The sequence below is a fragment of the Enoplosus armatus genome, chromosome 22 (genome assembly GCF_043641665.1).
Source record: "Enoplosus armatus isolate fEnoArm2 chromosome 22, fEnoArm2.hap1, whole genome shotgun sequence".
Classification (NCBI taxonomy): domain Eukaryota; kingdom Metazoa; phylum Chordata; class Actinopteri; order Centrarchiformes; family Enoplosidae; genus Enoplosus; species Enoplosus armatus.
Window position 1 is genome coordinate 3,802,505 of NC_092201.1, and position 18,454 is coordinate 3,820,958.

General features: G+C 42.8%; 2 protein-coding genes across 2 annotated transcripts; one reads left to right on the forward strand and one right to left on the reverse strand.

Moving 5' to 3' along the window:
• The first annotated feature begins 22 nt into the window (after positions 1-22).
• On the forward strand, positions 23-12,577 carry parpbp (PARP1 binding protein). Its single transcript, XM_070928707.1, has 11 exons — positions 23-53; positions 413-568; positions 1,259-1,495; positions 1,615-1,719; positions 2,702-2,872; positions 2,966-3,120; positions 6,115-6,298; positions 6,461-6,642; positions 7,983-8,064; positions 11,583-11,742; positions 12,255-12,577. The coding sequence occupies exons 2-11, from the start codon at positions 419-421 to the stop codon at positions 12,575-12,577; spliced, it is 1,749 nt and encodes a 582-aa protein (XP_070784808.1). The 5' UTR covers positions 23-53; positions 413-418.
• A 595-nt stretch (positions 12,578-13,172) lies between these two features.
• On the reverse strand, positions 13,173-15,325 carry pmch (pro-melanin-concentrating hormone). The gene is made up of 3 exons (XM_070929248.1): positions 15,077-15,325; positions 13,325-13,466; positions 13,173-13,222 (listed from the first exon to the last, which is right to left on the reverse strand). Exons 1-3 carry the CDS (start codon positions 15,323-15,325, stop codon positions 13,173-13,175), a joined length of 441 nt encoding a protein of 146 aa, XP_070785349.1.
• Between the last annotated feature and the right edge of the window lie 3,129 nt (positions 15,326-18,454).

Here is an 18,454-nt window from a genome sequence, read left to right on the forward strand (position 1 = left end):
TGCTTTTGGTCGTGTACGAGTGTTCTCGGAGGCTAAGTACAACAATATTAGAGGTTTGCACCATCAGATTAACATTGTCTGTGATTTAATGTAGCCATAAACATAGAATACTCTTTGTTATATGTGTGCATCTTGTGGGAGCTGATATTAAGGCACAGTGTAAATAGTAATTTAAGCTTTCTTAGTGCTATTGTGCCACCGAGGCCAACGAACCTGAAGGTTTTCCTTTCTTTACAACCTGTTCAGAGATCTTTATTGTTATAGTCAGCTTTCTGCAGTAAAACCTGGTTTATTCAAAGTCATGTAAAAGAGAAACCAGAGTAAAGTGATTTCACAATTGTCTTTCTTTGTTGTAAGTCTAGTAAGCCACGTTTTCACAGGTTTTGAGTGTTTTCCTTCACTGCTGTTTTAGGGGAAAATGGAGGCTTTAGGAGACCGTCTAAAGGTGATGGTTAAAGTCTTCAGGAGAGGGTGCCACAGGGTTTTACAGTCTGAGAGGACCACCATTCATGGAGCTGATGGCATGTTGATGGTGCTGCAGCTGGCCATGGCAGAAATTAATAAGCAGGTAACCACTGATTCTTTTATTCACGACAGCCTCGCTTCAATTTGATTTAAATTCAAAATGTTTTATCCGTCCCTCAAGGAGCAATTCATGGAAACAGTTGGCAAACAGAAATGCACACACATAAAACAGTCTAAAAATACAATAAGGAAAAAGCTGAAATACACATGTGTTAATGGCAGTGGTAAATCCATAGCTGGCCAACAATACCCAACACCGCGAAGGCACTTTATGTCAAAAAGTGCATTTATAAATCTGTCTCATTCAGCATTAAGCTGTGTGAAGGATCTGTGTTTTGCTGAGGCTAACAACACCTTGTTATCAGTTCTTATCCTCGCACAAAGGGGAGGTAAACCAACAAAGAAAAGAAAAGGTTGAAACACTTTCAGTGAAAGAGGAATAAAACATTATCAATATTTTCTGTGTTCTTGCTGTAAGTCGTCTCATGGCCCAAAAGTGAGGCTGTACAATCCCATTTCATCATCATCATCATCATGGCATAATTCAATTGAACCATCAGGCTGACTGTCATCACGTCTACAACTGATGACATTACCGCAGATTTCCGGCTGAGACCGCTCATGGCCCATTTTTGGACTGCAGGAGAAGGTCTTTCTGCTTTTGAACTGATTGGTTCCAGGCCGTCAGTAATTATGGCTGCTGCTTTCACTGTTTTCTCTCTTCCTGTGACAGCACGGCGGAGAGTTCAAAGTGGCTCTGAGTGATGTCCTGATGGCCTGGAAACACTTACTGTTAGACAAACTTCACCTGCCACCCCCCAACTTTGTACGCTTGGAGAACTATGATCTCATCCTGGAGGCATACGAATCCTTCCTGAAAAGCTCCAACACTGTGGACCTGGTTGATATCCTCTCCATGTACAAACAGCTGAAACTCGTGGACTCGGCCCAAGAGGAGCCTGTGAGCCCGGTGAGCAAGAGCTGGTTGAAATCAGACTGATGATGATGATTGTGGATGATCAGATTGGCTACTGAGTTAGAGATCAATTGATTTATCTCCTTTTTTTTTTTTTTAATTCTTTCGCCAAGATCCAGCTGTTTGAGTTCTTATCAGGCAACATGGAGGTCTCAGAGTTGCCAGACTCCACAGTCCCGTCAACACCGTCTAGTAAAAGCAGGCCCTACAGCTCACAGGTAGGCCCAGTAATAAAAAGTGCAACTTATTTCTTAAACGACCATACGAAACCCCTCTTTCCACTTTGCCCTTTAACCTCCTTATCAAGTTTTTTTTTTTTGTTTGTTTTTTTTCCCCAGGAAAATGAAATGCTTTTTCTCCCGCTGGCAATAATGCATTAACTTTCCTAGTCTTCAGCGTACTTTAATTTCTGTCTGGAATCCATCCTGCTCTTATTGACAGGAACGCTATATCATATCACTTAGATTTAAGAGCGCAATGTGAATTCAATTACCAGACAGATGTGTAAAACACAACACAATGTGGGGCTGGACAAGAGCTTCTGTAACAGAGTCTCTTTCCTCCACTCTTCTCTGTCACTTGTGAATTTATGAGTTTTTTAGTGGAGGCTTGCTGCTGCACCACCAGTTAAAGTGATGTAATTTCTGGAGTTTAATACGGGCTGTCAGCTGCTGTTTTTAGTGGTTTTTACTCTGGCAGTAAAGCTACTGTCCCTTTTTTTTGGTAGTTTATAAACATGACCTGGACTGGCCTCAAGCCAAAGGTTTCACTAAAGGAATAGTTCAGCATTTTGGGAAATATGCTGATTCTCTTTCTGGTGGAGATTTAGATGAGACGTGTCTGTCTGTAGCTTAGCATGGCACAAAGACTGGAAACAGGCTAAAACAGCTAGCCTGCCATTGTCCAAAAGTAACAAAATCCCCCTTCAAACACCTCAAAAACTCACTAATTAACATGTTTATGTCTTGCTTTAGAGGCGTTTTTAAAAGTTGGCTTTTGTTACCTTTGGACAGAGCCAGGCTAGCTGTTTGAGCCTGTTTCCAGCCTTTGTGCTAAGCTAAGCTAAACGGCTGCAGCTTCCTATTTAGTGGACAGATATGAGAGTGGTATCGATTTCCTCATCTAACTCTCCAACAGAATGCAAATAAGCATACAATGATAATGGTGTACTGTAATGTTTATTCCATTTATTACCAATAGGTGAAAATGGCAGTGAGAAGGGTTTTCTGCTGCTATCTGAATTTGCTTGTGAACTCCAAGAACGACATGGCCTTGGCGCTGACCCTTGACGTCCCTAGTCGCGCTCTTGGACGACAGGCATTTACTGACGTAAAGCACGCCGCACGCAACAGCAAAACTTCTCTCTTCTTGGTAAGAAACATCCACGCTCGGCATGTGCTCAGGCTTTAGTCGTGACATATTCACACTTCACTAGAAAATCAAAACGATTTCTTGCTTTTGCAGGCAGTCACATCTTTTGTGAGGGCCATCCAGCTCGGAGGGAAGGGCTACGCTCCAGCTGAGTCTGACCCGCTGAGGAAACATGTGAAAGGCCTGTCGGACTTTGTCCAGTTTGTAGACAACCTGGAAGAAATCCTGGGGGAGATTCCTGACCCAAGGTACATAAAGCAGTTTAAAGGCTCGGAGACACTTTCAAGCATCCATTTGTTATCTTGAGCATGCTCAGTCGGTGCGGCCTCAAAGTTTGGGCTGTGCGCAGACCCTCGCAAAGTATGACTTGCTCCCTGTTTTACTGTTGTGTTTGAAGTAACGTCTCCCTTCTTGTGACAGAATGAGCTGTAGATGTTGGGAGGCCGGGATGTGCTCCATTCAGGACTGAAACTGTAAATTCTTTTTAGTTTCCAGTTCAGCTTTTGAATATAAACCAAGTTTAGATGGAAGTTGTAAAAGTCTCTCAGAGTTGTATTTCATACGTTAGACAAAGGGAGTAGAAGTGAAAATTCAGAGGAATACGAATCACTCATCTTGTATTGTACATATATTTTCATGTGTTGTAGATATCGAGCCTTTATACATTACAGGAATAGTTTGACATTTTGGAAAATTCCCTAATTCACTTTCTTGCAGAGAGTTAGATGAGAAGTCATGTCTGTGGGCTAACTATGAAGCTGCAGCCAGTATCTTAGCTTAGCATAAAGACGTAGGGGGAAATAGCTAGTCTGTTAGCCTGGCAGCACCTCTAAATTTGACTCACTGGTGTTACCACCAGCTTACAGTCTTTATGCTAGGCTAAAGCAAATCGCCTACTGGCTCTTCATCTGAGGATAGCATAGAAGAGATGTTATGAGAGAGTCTGAAAGAAAAACCTTGGACAGTCTCAAGATCTATTTGTTTGTGGTCCTGTTCCAACTGTACTTAGAAAGACTATCCAGACCAGATTAGACATCAGTGTTGGACCGCCATAGAGCTTGGAGATTTCTAGGAAATTATCAGGACTTAGTGGTTTGATGGTTCACGAGAACGACAAGAGTCATCGCAGTCTTCTTGTCTGTGGTCCAGGCAGAGACGCTCAGAATTAAAAAATAAAAGCCATCTACAAGTAACCAAACAAGTTCCAGTATAGTAGTAACAAACACTAAAAGGAATAGTTTTGGGAAATATGCTTATTCGCTTTCTGGCGGAGAGTTAGTCTGTCAGTTAAATATAAGGCTACAGCCAGCAGCTGGTTAGCTTAGCTTAGCACAAAGACTGGAAACAGGGGGAAACGGCTACCTTGGCTCTGTCCAGTGGTAAAACAAATCACCAAGAATATTTTGGAATATCACCAGACTTACTGTGTCCCCCAAGCTTTCCGAATCGAGAAATTGAATAAAAAAAAAATGGAATGAAATCTTAATGCCACCTTCTTTTAATCAGGCATAAATCACTTATTTGTAGGCGCTTATCCTAAACATGCCAAACCAGCAAATTTCCATTTCAAGTACTGCATTGGTACAAAATGCTGTATTTACTTTATTGTAGTCTAATACTCAAATAAACATATTCCATTCCCAGAGAGCTGATTAGGGGAATTCAGAGATTCCAAGAAAATTGAGCACATTTCAGTATCTGGCAGTGACTGAGGTCAAATACAGTGAGACTCTTGATTTATGTCTGAGTGGGATTTTCTTTGAATTGCTTCACCGCTCCCTGAAATTCAAGTTCAGGTTAAATTCTGTTTCCTCTCTGAATTGAAGTAAATTCTGAAAGCTGAACTAAGCTCAGTTCTCGGGGGGGCTGCTGCTGCTGCTGCTGCTGCTGCTGGTAGGAATATTTACAGCCGGGTGTATCGGCCTGGCAGACACCTGTGCACTGAAATCACACCTGTGATCATCAAATCCACCTGTCCCACTGCAGCTCCTTGTTATTTCCTTCAAATCCCTGTAATGACTCCCATCTAAGCTTGATAACATTTGGATTGCTAAAGCATGTTCATCTTTGCTACATCAAAGTCTTTTTAAATAACTTGTCCTTGCTCTTACTTTGATGAATTATCCGCAGATCATTCTCCATACCATTACAGATTATTTCTGATGTCAGAGCATTTGGCACCACAACAAAAGTGGTTATCAGAAATGATTTAGCCGTTCAATCATGAGAGGGTGGAGCTTTTCTGAGGCGAAGCTGTTGAAGGCACCCTTTGTAGCAGTCCCAGTAGCGCCGTTAGCTTCACTGAGCCGAGCCATAACAACACATTGAGATGTTTGTGTAGTAGTGGATTCTTCCGAGGGTGCTCAGTTCATGCAGGCTGATGAGAGCGCTCCACGTCTGATGAGACGCTGAACTCGGCCAACATGTGTCTTTCAACAGGCAGTGCCTTTACGCTCTCGGTGGAGTACTGTATTTCCTCATACAAACACCTTCTATGGAGAGTCCAGGGCCCCTTGTTCACCGAACATCTGTTTTCCCAAATGATTCTGTTACTGAGCCCCGCTCACTCACATCAGAGCCGGGTCAGGGTCGGACCACCGCCTCTCCACCTTACTGCGATCTTTTCTTGCATGCTTTAGTGCACTTGACTGTTAGAAACCTACAGAAGTGATATGTTGCTATGATTTTTGGACACGCAGCGCATACGGTGTGCGAGCAAGGACGAACCCCCCCCCCCACACACACCCACCACCACCACCACCACCAAAACTATAAAGGGGAAAATCCTGGAGTTTTGGTGAGAGCAGTGACAGTGCCCGGGGTGACTTTAACAGGGATTTGGAGCATATTTTCTGCTTCATAACTGTTAACATTGGCAAAGCTGCGTTACAGTGAAATAAAGCTCAACTGGATGTTAACACCGAAACAATTACTCTGAGCCCTTAAAGTCAGTGTCCAATTAATTGAAAGTGAAGCTGCAGTATATCTTTTGAAGACATTCAGACGAAGGCCCTGGCTTTTCTTGGTTTTCAGTTTTAGGAGAGAGTTATTCATGTTGGCAAATATTGGCTGAACTCTTGAACACTATTAATTCCATCCAGATGAAAACCTGTATGTGTGTGTGTGTGTTCTGCAGAAGAAAAAGTCTATTGCTTTCCAAAACAAATGCAGGTTGTTTTTTTTCTCTACCTACAGCTGTCTCAGCAGATGTCATTGTGACCGTCACTGTGTTTAATTCTCAGTGTATGTGGAGCCCGGCTGGTGACCGCCATCAGGGCAGTGCTGGTGAAGGGACGCAGCAGTGGAGATGAAGTGTACGCTGCAGCCGAAGAGACGACAAAGGAGCTGAAGGAGAGGATCTGCCAGCTACACCAGATCCAGAAACGGTCTGCTAATGGAAGCGGGACTGGGATAAGCCCTGCCAGGGTAATGTATAACCTCTGCTGTCCAGCCAGTCAGCTACAGTTTTGGCTTTTGCGTCTCTCCTGAAATCCATACATCCACACAAAACCCACTTCATCTTCTTTAACAGTCGGCTACGTGAGCTGACAGCGCGCTGACTGTAATTGTGTTGCTGTTCCCCTCCAGCCAAAGGCTTACGCAGTCAATCACGCCACGGCATACGGAGGTCGGGACACTGTGAAGGTGCTGATGGCTCTGCTGGATGAAGAAGCTCTGACTCCTCTGTGTGAGAACAAGGCAGACCTGCTCTCTGAGGACCAGCCTGTCCTCAGTGGAGCCGAAGGGACCTGCGTCCTCGTGTTGTTCAGGTTGGCTCAAATAGTCAAACAGCACCAACTGGGATTTAACTGAAAAGCCATTCATATTTCTAATAGGGGTCATATGTTACAGGAGGTTTAATTAGATTTTGCTAGCAGTGGTTTTAGGGCTGGTAATGTCTGTTCACCACTTTGGTCCAGACTGAAATATCTCTATAATATCTATGGTACAGACATTCATGATCCTCAGATGATATCCTACTGACTTTGGTGATCCCAGACCTTTCTTCTAGCGCCGCCATGAGGTTGAAATTTGTAGTTTTGAATGAAATGATCCCTTAACTTTTCCTCTGGGTCCATTATCAGGTCAAAGTTTTAGTTTGTGCAATAATTTATACATTTATGACCAAATACCTTCAAAACTTCAAAGTATTTAGTGCTAATTAGCACATGTAGTGATGGTCATGATGGTGACTATGGTAGACAGTATATCTGCAAAACATCAGCATGTTTATGTTTTTATCATTATGAGCGTGTTGCCATGCTAGCGTTAGCTTTTAGCTCAAAGCACTGCTGTGGCTAAGTACAGCCTCGTAGAGCTGCTAGCATGGCTGTAGAGACAAAACAAAAAGATGTCATGTTTTATAATTTCACTATCTTCTGACATTGTACAGGCTGAACGATTAATGAATCGTACAAAGTAGCCAACAGATTAACCAATGATTAATCAATTGTTAGTTGCAGCCAAACAGCTCTAACTTGGCCCAAGGTCAAAGTCTGCAATGGCTGATGTTTTGACGTTTACCGAGCGTGTTCTGCCTGAAGCTCACCTATCACAGTGAATCCAGAAACTCATGCAGTGTGGTATTCAAATAAGCGCTTTGTTACATCCTTCAGGGGTCAAGTACAACACTGGTAAATTAAAAGGTAATATTTTACTATGAAAAAAAAGTAATCTCACAGAGCTTTGAATTAGATTTCACTACCACATGATTCAGTCAGAGTGGGAAAGCCCCTGAAACAGCAATTAGACCAACATGAGACTCTACAACTCGTATGGGGGAAAATCCTCCCACACCACACTGGAACAATTTCTCCGGTCAAACATCTGAAATAAAAATAATAACACAAAAAAATAGCCACTGGCTGTGGTTCGGGGGGGGGCCTACATTATGTCTGAGGTGGATGACATTGAATGGCTGATATCCAATTTGTTGCAAAAGCACAACATTGTCTCAGTCTGACGTTCGTGAAAACCTTTTTTTTTTTTTTTGTGTAAAGCTGCTTTGTGTTTTTAAGAAGACGTCTTGGTCAGCGTGACCATGTAACCTTCTAGCTTTTCTAATTTATAAACCTCTTGTCTTTGCCTCTCATTGTGGCTCGCCCCTCAGATCCCCTGAAGTGTCTACTGGATGTTCTCCAGAACCTCTAAAGAACAGAGTCCAGAGCCGACTAGACCTGCTCAAACCCAAGGTAACGTGGGCCCCTTCGCCCCAAATCCAAACCATCAGTTACTTCAAATTGAATCAGATGTACAAACATTGAAAATAATGTCTTTACATCCTGTAATTTCTCCCTGGTATTATGTTATTTATTTTTCTTAGCTGAAGCTCACATCTTAACGGACTTCCACCGTTCACGTTTGCACAGCTGTGTTTTAGCTCTTAGTGTTGGTTTGAGGGTGCTGTTTAAATCCATGGCATAAAACGACGTATTCGTGGGGGATTCAAACCATTAACCAGTACTGATGATAAGCTATCCTATTGTCAGGGCTCAGGTCCATTTGCTTACAGTGCACAATATAACATACTGTATATGTGATATCGATACCTCTTCCTTCCTGCATGTGAGCTCGGCTGATGTTTATATAGAGTCAATGTGAGAGAATCTGTCACACTGATTTATATAGCTTTTGTTACCAATAAGACTTTAATTTTGTGTGTTTTTGTTGTTGCAATTTAATCTGTCGAACAAAGAGGAATATTTCACCAGACTCTTGATTTAGTACTCGCAGTTATCATAACATAAACTCAGCAGTGGAAAGTAACTTAAGGTACTTGCCCAACCTATACTGGATTTTATAGGCTGATGCCTTTTTAGTACTTTTTTCAAAGTTTGAGGTAACTTAGAAATAGTGGCGCCATTACATAGTTTGTCCACCAGAGAGCGCTGACAAGTTGACGTCCCTCTCAGAGAGCGCTGACAAGTTGACGTCCCTCTCAGTATGTATCTTGGTCACAATTCTTTTAAAGGGGAACTCTTGAGGCGTACGATACTCCAGAGGGAGCTGCGCAAAATCTGATAATTGTCCTCAAGTGATGTCACTCGAGTCGGCGTTGGTTGGGGATGAAGACTACAAGTTTGAAACTGGGGGAAAAAAAAAAAAGTCTGGAGCTATTAGCGTAACGCAGCAAGTTGCGTTGTGGGTAATGTAGGCGCCAGGTTTTGACAAGAAAGAAGACTGTATGGAATAAGAAGGGCGATATCTCTGGTTCGAGGAGGATAGGAGTGCTATGCTAAATCAGTGAAATACTCTTTGTATTAAGATTTTTCTTTTAATGATCTCAGCCAATATATCATTATCAGGGTTTTTTAACTCCCAAATATCAACATCAGTATCGTCTTAAAAAAATCCAGTATTGGTCGGGCTTTTCCAGCTGCTTACATGCTAACGCATCACTTATAATCTGTCAATAATCCAATTACATAATATTTATGTAATCTCACTCTGAAGGGGTACTAATGAGTACTTTTACACATTTTGCTGATGATGCTTTCATACTTTTACCGGAGTCAGATTTTGAATGCAGGAGTCTTTTTTTACAGTGAGGTATTGCGACCTGTGCGAGTACTTCTTCCACCCCTGCATGCACTTCACAATTTCTGAGTCACCCAAAACACACTGACAAGACCAGCTTTAGATTTTAAGGTAGGACCGATCTTTTAACATGAAGTAGCTCCGCTGTGTGAACTCCTTTTTGAACATGTATGCTAAACACATTTTGTGAAATGGCTCCTTTATTTGATTGCGCTAGCAGATGTCATTTTAGCTCCCCACAATCTGGCCGCCTTCCTGTTTGAGTGCGCTGTAATGGTCCCTGGGCAGCTCACCGCTTCCTGAACTCGGTGAGCGGAAGCTTTCTGCATCAATTTCACTTTGAAGATGCCATATCAGTCGCGTAATTCGACTAGCAAGGGAAACTTGAAAGGTTATTGTTTCCTGTTGTCTGCTGAATGACTTTATCCCAGACTTCTCCAGCGGTTTCATCATGCGCTGACGTCAACTGGCACACACGGAGATGGACAAATTTTGTTTCTGCTTTTGGGACATTTCCAAATCTCTTTCTCAGTGCCACAGATGATCCACACAGAAAAAAACACTTCACCAAAACTCTTTGGTGTTGCTCTTCTGTGACGTCAGTAATGATGTTTGTGCAAAGATGCATTTGATAAACATGATAATACTGCCGTGCGTGCATTTCATTTCAGAACGATTGTATCGCTCTCTGATGGTGATCGTACTCTCGGTGCACCTGTTACTCGTTCTCCCTTTTTTTTTATCACCTGCGTGTGAGAACACATGTCAAAATATAAAGCTGCAGAAATTGCTTGCACCTGCTTTTGGAAGCACTACCAGGAATGTCTTGGTCAGGTGTCTCCAGTGTCGTGTCAGGCGGTGTGCAGAGGTTATTTCAGGACAGCCATCTTTAGAGGAATGAGGGCCGTCTGACCACACGGTGCCACGTTGGGCTCCCACCTGTTGTAATTGGATTAGATGTTCTCCGTCAGTCATAGTTTGGCCGTGTTCACTCTTCCATCCCCTCCCATTGTTTCAGGGGCGTTTCAGATATGTTTTATTAGCATGCAACCAGGGCAGCATACATTTTTAGCTCCATTATTGAAGTGTGCCTCATTCTTAGGGTTACTGTTGTTTTAGGTGCTCTTTTAAGAAGTTCTTTTGAAAAGCACAAAGGCTTTGATCCCTTTGTGCTTTACGGACCCACCCAGCTTTGCTCGCTGTATTTTTCCCTCAGATTTCTCCTCCCTCCTGTGGCCCACTGGCCTGAAGGGTGAAATCCTTGGATTGTGATAATCCCAAGCAGGCGTAGATCAAACAGCGGATGAAAAAGCTGTGGATCTGCGTGCCCCAGGGCCGGGATTGTAGTCTTCAGTATCATTCACTTTGTTATAACTAACTAGACTGTCTGAACAGGCTTTTTAACGAGGTGCTGCTCTACTGTCTTGGGCATGATTGAAGAAAACTGTTTCTCCTGTTTTAAAGTGGTGTGAAGTTGGACTAATGAATGACTCGTCAACCTTTTTATCAATGACTTAATGTAATTGTCAGGTGGCCTGTAATCGGTGTAAAAGATCACATAGTCAAAAAATACAGCAATGTTTATATAGGTTAGCTAATTACAGCAGAAGAGATTGATTTGAAACATTATTAATTATGCTTTATAATCACTTTCATGATCCTTTCACTTTTCTTCTAGCGCCATCATCAGGTCAAAGTTTTAATGTGTCAAATACTTTGGTTTATGACCAAATAACTGCAAAACTAACGGCATTTCCATCAGCCTCAGCTGTACTTTGTGTTTCATGCCATTTGTTGTTGTCCATCGTTACATTAAATGTCAGCATGCTAACACTCTAAGCTAAGATGGCGACCAACATTGTACCTGTTAAACAGCAGCATGTTAGCATTGTCATGTGAGCATGTTGCCATGCTAGGATTAGCATTTAGGTCAAAGCACTGCTGTGGCTAAGTACAAGCTCACAGAGGAGCTAACACGGCTGTGCATTGTACATTTTGGTGCTCCCTTCATGAACCGCTGAAGATTTGAATGTGAGTGAGGGTAAAAGCCAGAAAGTAAGTTTTGAAAGCCGGACACCAAGGCCCCCTGACCTGAGTCTTTCATACTGTTCATCAACCATGTCACCATATCATATCAGCTGGATTAAAGTTGTTGTTTTCCCGTTTATTTCAGGCCAGAGAGGGCATTCGATCCCAGTTTGCGTGCACATACAAAGATGAAGAACTGCCACTGAACCGTGTGCTGGAGTTCCCAAGCACCAGCCAGGTCCCTACCTGTGTGCACCCAGCACCCAAACCAAAGACCATCCCAGCTGTGGAGGAGACGACCACAGGTACAGATTCAACCTTCAATCCTACAGACGTGCTCCACTGCATGCGTAGAAAAGCTCAAAATGTCAACACAAGCGGTGCAACTTTTCTTTCTGCTGGGATGGATTTCTGTTTCCTCTGACGTCACACAGCTGGACTGAGGCCCACACCTTCTCAGCTCCGGTCTTGAACCCTTCCCAGCCCCAGCCTTGGGACTGCTACTTAACATCAGCCATTAAATGAATCCCCGTTCTATAAAACCTGCTCACACCCACATCTATAGTAAAAGCACACACACACACTCTCTCACAGACTTTTTGCCCATTTCCCCTTCTGTCTTTTGTTCCGTGGGAATTCAGGCTCGGCTCCATCAGGTTACATGACAAATGTTAAATTTCAGCTTCACAGAATAAACACACGGCCTGCCTCGACTAGCCGCTAACGTCAGCAATTTCGTCACAACATTTACCCCCCCCCCCCTTTTTTTCTCTACCAGGTTGTCATACTTGCTTTTGCTTTGTTTCAATCTTTCCAGCCAAGCCTGCCTCTGAATGTCCAAACAGGGAGCATAGCGTTGTGCAGCGGGGGGCTGCTCTCAGCCAAAGAAGTGAAAATGCCCAAAACAGAGGTGCGGGCCCGGGCAGTAGAAGGAAAACTGGCATCCAGATGCAGAGCAAGGGCAACAAGAGGAAGCAGGTGGATTCTGACCGACATGGAGGATCAGAGAATGAGCCTCCACAGAAGAAACAGCCCACGAGTGTCTCAGTCAAAATGCCTGGCAAGACTGTCAGCAAGGCCTCAAGTAAGAAGAAGCTGATAGCCGGGCAGGGGAAGCTAACCAGCTTCTTCAGAGTCTAATGGTTGGCACAATGGACTCTCTGTCAAATGGCGTTCATACAAAGCAGCTGACTTATTTTCTCTCACTGACAAGTCTTGTCTTGTATGTGAAAGTTCAGCCACTTACAGTCTCTGTTAATCTGTTGACTGTTGTTTTAATTAACTGATTTCTTTTGGGAAATACGCTCATTTACTTTCTGAACGATAGATGAGGAGATCGATACCACACATGTCTGTACACTAAATATAAAGCTAGAGCTAGCAGATTAGCTTATTTTAGGCTAGCCTGGCTCTGCTAAACAAGATCAATTTAGAGCTGCTGGTAGGATGATTTTACAACTTTGGACAGAGCCAGGCAAATGAATCGCATGACCTTTCATCAAGACAAGCCCTACTTTGTGCTTGAAATGTATTTAATCATTTGTTGTATAGTATATTTAACCAGTGAAATCAACTCTGCAAATATAACAGACTTTTCCTTTTTAATAAACTTTTATTTTGTTTTATATATTTATTTTTTTTGCACTCATTTTCTAGAAGGAAATGCACATCAGTGTAACACATAAGGAAATTTTTACAGCACATTCAAGGGAGGACGGCAGCACGGGGGAAACGGTTATACCTCCCAGCAGGGTCGGTACACTCGTCCTATCATACACCGCAGCACTAGAAAGAGAAGGAAAGAATACTTGTATTAGTAAATATGAATATTAAAAACTTTAAAATGGTCCTGTATGACAACTTTATTGGTCAGATATGGATCCTTACTGTCCAGGTCGGTGTTTCTGCGATTCATTTTCAAACTGCGCTCGGCAGGAATGTGGCTCAAGCTTCGCTCTGTGAGCAGAGGAAGGCTCCGGGTGAAGTCCTGGTCCAGGCCACGAATACTGTGTCCTTTCAGCCTCATGTCCTGAAACACCGTGTTGATCAGTGATTACATGTGACATCATTAGCCCACACACATATTTCCATGCAGCAGGCTCTGAACTCAAGGTGCCGCAAATTCGCAAAAGCTTTCAAACGTTATCTTTTTCACTTGCAGCCCAGGTGTTGGATCTGTCTTTACCAGCTGATCCAAGCCACAGGAACCCCAAATGGAAGAAATGTGTTTCCCTGTTTTTTACTACATCACAGTGGCCTGTTTTCTTCCACTGCTCCAGTTCACCCAGATGGCTTTGTTCTCTCCATCATGGCTGCCTGTTCCCCATTTACCGCAGAGATAACCACCATGTTCATGACACACAGGAGACGCAGCCGCCAGATAAACTCTTTACACATCGCAGCCAAACGTTTGAGGGAGCACAGATATATCATCATTCTTCCCACTGTGATTCCAATAAATCTTTATAGGCTTGTGATCATTTGACCTTTTCAGCTAATAGTATTTCCCGGTTTTCCAACGGTGCCGTAAAATATTTTCATAGATGTGTATGAAATATTGACTTAACAGTAGACACGAGGACGGTGACCAATTGAAAGGGGTCAAATGTTCAGGCGCAGGATGGAGATAATGTGCTCTTTGTTGTTGTTGAACTTTGGTTAGCTGCGGTTGTTTATAGAAAGAAATCTCATACAATAACTAGTTATGATGCATGACTGTCGTTGGCAGAGTTCAATGACTGCAAACAGAGACAAGCCAGATACATTTATTTGGGATGAATTAACTAAGAATAATCCAAATAGCTGGTCATTTTGGATTGGATTCATTTGTTGTTGAGCTTTGTAGGGTTGGTTTACCCAAATAACAAAAAAAAGATGCTCACAGCATTGAAAAATATTCAACAGCAATTTCTCCATCCAGAAAATGCTGCCAACAGTTTTCATAGGGACTATTTCTAGAAAGTAGTTCAAATGAAAACTGCTGTTGAATGCATTATATCATTATACAGCACAGCCGGCACATTGTTTTTGGAAAGACACACGGCTGTTAAATTTTTTTAATCAAAAATGTTCAGTGCTTTGACCTTATAATAACTCTCTATGCTGTATGTGTGCACATAGGGATGCAGCCTCAGAAGCAATGGTTGTAATCTGCCATAAAATGGAAAGAAGAGGAAGCAACTGCCTGGCTGATCCCCATGGAGGAGGGGGTCTGATATTAGGAGTTTATTTCTCGAAAAGTCTCAAAACCAGTTTTGATGGCAGCTTATAAGATAGCTTATAGATAATGTTTTTTGAGTTTATGTTTATAAGTGTTGTTTGCTAGTTTACTACATTATATTACATTACATTTTGAATTGTCACCTGGTGCCTGAATTTTCACCATGAATTGATGCAGAAAACGCAGAAATTGGTGCATTAGACCTCACTGAGCAATTTTCATTGGAACTACTTTCTATCTAAAACATAGTCCTGACGTAACTGTTCGGGTTGCCAGGTTGTGAAAAGTATACAACCTGGCAACCTGAATGTTTTTCTTATTAATGGCTTATAACTGATTTATAAAGCATTACTAAATGATTTATTAACCATATTAGTTACCCTTTAAAGAGTCTTTAACAATTGCGATGTGACACTTACCGAGACGATGATGATTCTAGGGCTTCCATCTTCATCCCTCACGATGTTGTCCAGCACACGGCTTTGTCTGTACGCTGGAGGAACCACAGCAGGATCAGTCATGGGCTCGTCCCCCAGTAACAAACCCAGGCCTTCTTGCTCTGCTAAGCCGTCTTCTACTTTAGTTGCAGGCATGGCTGTGGTGACAAAGTGGCTGCTCAGCTCAGAGAACAGCACCAGAGTATACAGGACAGAGTAAACAGACATCATGATATCTACAATATGTAGTTCAACAGTATGACTGATCTTCTATCGCCTAACGACTGTTGTGACTGGGCTCTCAGCCGTCTTATATATTCAGGCAGACGGCATTTTGTTTACAACTTAGAATTGTTAAATGTAAAAAAAGATGTCACGTCTCCTGCAGGGCTGCATCCATCTCAAAGGCCGAAGGTCAGAGGAAGTTTAAATGTCACAACAAATGTGTTCCATTAATGGGTGTTCCTTCGTAAAGAAAAAGGTGAGTAGCTCTGTTATGTCTGTTTAGAGATGTGATGAATTCATGAAACATGGAGGGCTGTAATTTCCAAGACAGCTCACAGGAGGTCAAAGGGCCGAAATTAAAAGTGGATCTTTTCCTTCAAAATCCGCATGCTGAAATGAACCCAGCAGGCGACAGGACAAAGACTGACTGCGCCCATTGAGTGATCATAATGAGTCATTTTCTCTGAATGGCATCAGTGGCTGCACACGGCTGAGAGACATCCTACGGTGGACCGTCCACAAAGGTCAGTAACATGGATGAAAACCTCCTAACTCTAGCTCCTGGTGAGACTAATGACGACAGGCTATTGCAGAAAATCATGGTGAGTAATGGTAAAGGGATAGTTTGACATTTTGGGAAATTAAATTATTTGCTTTCTCGATGAGAGTTAGTTGAGAACATGGATACCACTCTCATGTCCGTGCGTTAAATACGAAGCCGAAAGCCAGAAGACGGTTAGCTTAGCATAAAGACTGGAAACCCCGTGACCAAATAACTCCAACATTAATGACATTCCCATCAGTCTCAGCTGCACAAATGTTAGCACGCTGACACGCTAAACTAAGATGATGAACGTAACATTAACATCTGCTTAACATCAGCATATTAGCTTTGTCATTGTGGCTATGTTAGCATTCTGACGTTAGCATTTAGCTCAAAGCGTGGCTGTGCCTCAGTACAGCCTCACAGAGCTGCTAGCATGGCCGTAGATTCTTACTCTTTTTACACTTTGTACTTTTTGTACAGATTAAACAAACAAGACATAATGTGTTAATTAGTGAGCTTTAGAGATGCTGGTTGGCAGATCTTGTTACCTTTGAACAGAGCCAGGCTAGCTGTTTCCCCCGTATTTCCAGTCTTCATGCAATGCTAAGGTAACAGGCTGATGGATGTAACCTCATATTCACTTTACAGATATGAGAGTGCTATCAGTCTTCTCATCTAACTCTCGACAAGAATGCGTATAAATGTATTTCCCAAAATGTCCAACTATTCATTTAAAGGAGAATTTGATATGCCACAGCTCTGTTTGATTGACAGGCGCCCACACCCACCAAGGCGGCGACCATCAGCTGATGATAAAAGGCGGAGGCCAGCAAAAACCGTGGTGTTGACATAGCTCCTCGCAGGCTTCTTCTCAGCTCAAAAGGCTTACCTTATTAACATCACAGGAGCCCTAGCACAGTGGATGGAGAACCGGGACATGAATAATAGCTATTGAACTCAGCTGAAGTGATTTTACTTGGAGCGGTCAGCCTTTATTTTGTAAGTATTATTGTTGGAGGGCGAGGACTTCTACTGAAGGACTGAACTTGTCCACAGGGGCACGGCCGTTCCAGCAGAAGCACAACTGAACTTGTGAGCTTCATGCTCTGTTGTTGTAACCTTTCTCGCTCTTTCCCTCATTCTGATAATCTCTCCGTCCCTTTTCCCATATTTCTCCTGATATAAGCTGTATTAATGCACTGATATGGACAGCAGACAAGCTGCAAATCACCGTCCACCTGATCCAAAGCTTCTGGGCTCCAACAGCTTCCTTGGCACCGACAGATTCAACGAACTCTGAGCTGTGGTGAAGGTCTTTTATCTGGTAACCTTGATTTTTCCCTGGTCTGAATTTCAAAGAAATCATTACCATAATTCTCTAACAAAGAACATTAGCAAAAAAAAAGCCAAGAGTCAAATAATCTTATGAGGACCAGATGTGATTCGGTGGGTATCCATGAACATTATTTACAAAATCTTTATGTTTCCACAACACAGCTCGTCAAATCTTCAACCCATGCCAGTAAAGTTTATTCAACTACTGGCCGTGCTGTCGCTGATTTACAGTTGGTCCTGTTTGTAAGCAGTTGTAATTGCGTCCAGATTCGAATCTGCCTTGTGCATGGTTTAAATTTTAAACTCGAGGAAGCTGCAGAGCCCTTTTTTTCATCAGCTCTGTCAGCTGCTTGCATCACCTGTCAGTTGCCGGTGCTGTATTTCAATCACACCGCCCTACAGCTTTGTGCGTAGAGACCTCAGAAGTCTGGGCCCTATGACATCAGTAGCAGCATTGTTTTATAATCCTCCGGGGGCCAACTCATTATTTGCTCGTCCTGTATTAACACGCTGCCTTTCATCACCGACACTCGTCTTCTAATAGAAAATATAAAGGAGAGAAAAAACAAACAGTCGCAGCGGAGGGGAAGCAGCTCCGGTTCCAGGGAAATGTGATGCACTGATGCTTCATGCGAGATGTTTGATATCTGTGTGTTTGTGCTGCAGAGGCTTGAGTTGTGCCAGAGGCCGGCGTGCTGCATTCAGCAGAGATGCGGGTGCAAAAAAAAGGGGGGGGGGGGACCGCATTTTGGGCAGGATTTTTTTGTTGCCCAGAGAACAGACCATGGTTTCCTGGAACAATGCAGCTGATGAGAGTCTCTCCAAGGAAAATAAGGCTCTGACATCATGGGTTCTTAAAGCACACAGCTGAGCCAACACTCTCTCCTGCTATAATCAAGCCTCAGTGAATTTCCACTGTCGACTGAAATTGAGAAAGAGGGAGAATCTCCTCCAATAGTTTAGACACGTTTTATTTATTTATTATTTATTTATTTACACATGCTTTAATCTAACTGCTAACATTCCCGTTGTACAGCAGGGCTCAGTGTGCACTTGCTGGCTCACGATAACAATAAAACACGACACAAGGCTACTTGTAAATTTGTCGCGATCAACTCATCGCTAGCCAAGACTGGATGCTAGCCTCAGGACATGAGGATGCTTGGGATTAGAGACAACAAATGCTGAGTTGACAACAGCAGGAGAAAAAGTTAAACCCAGCAAAGTGAAGTCCTGTGTGTCCTATTGGAAAA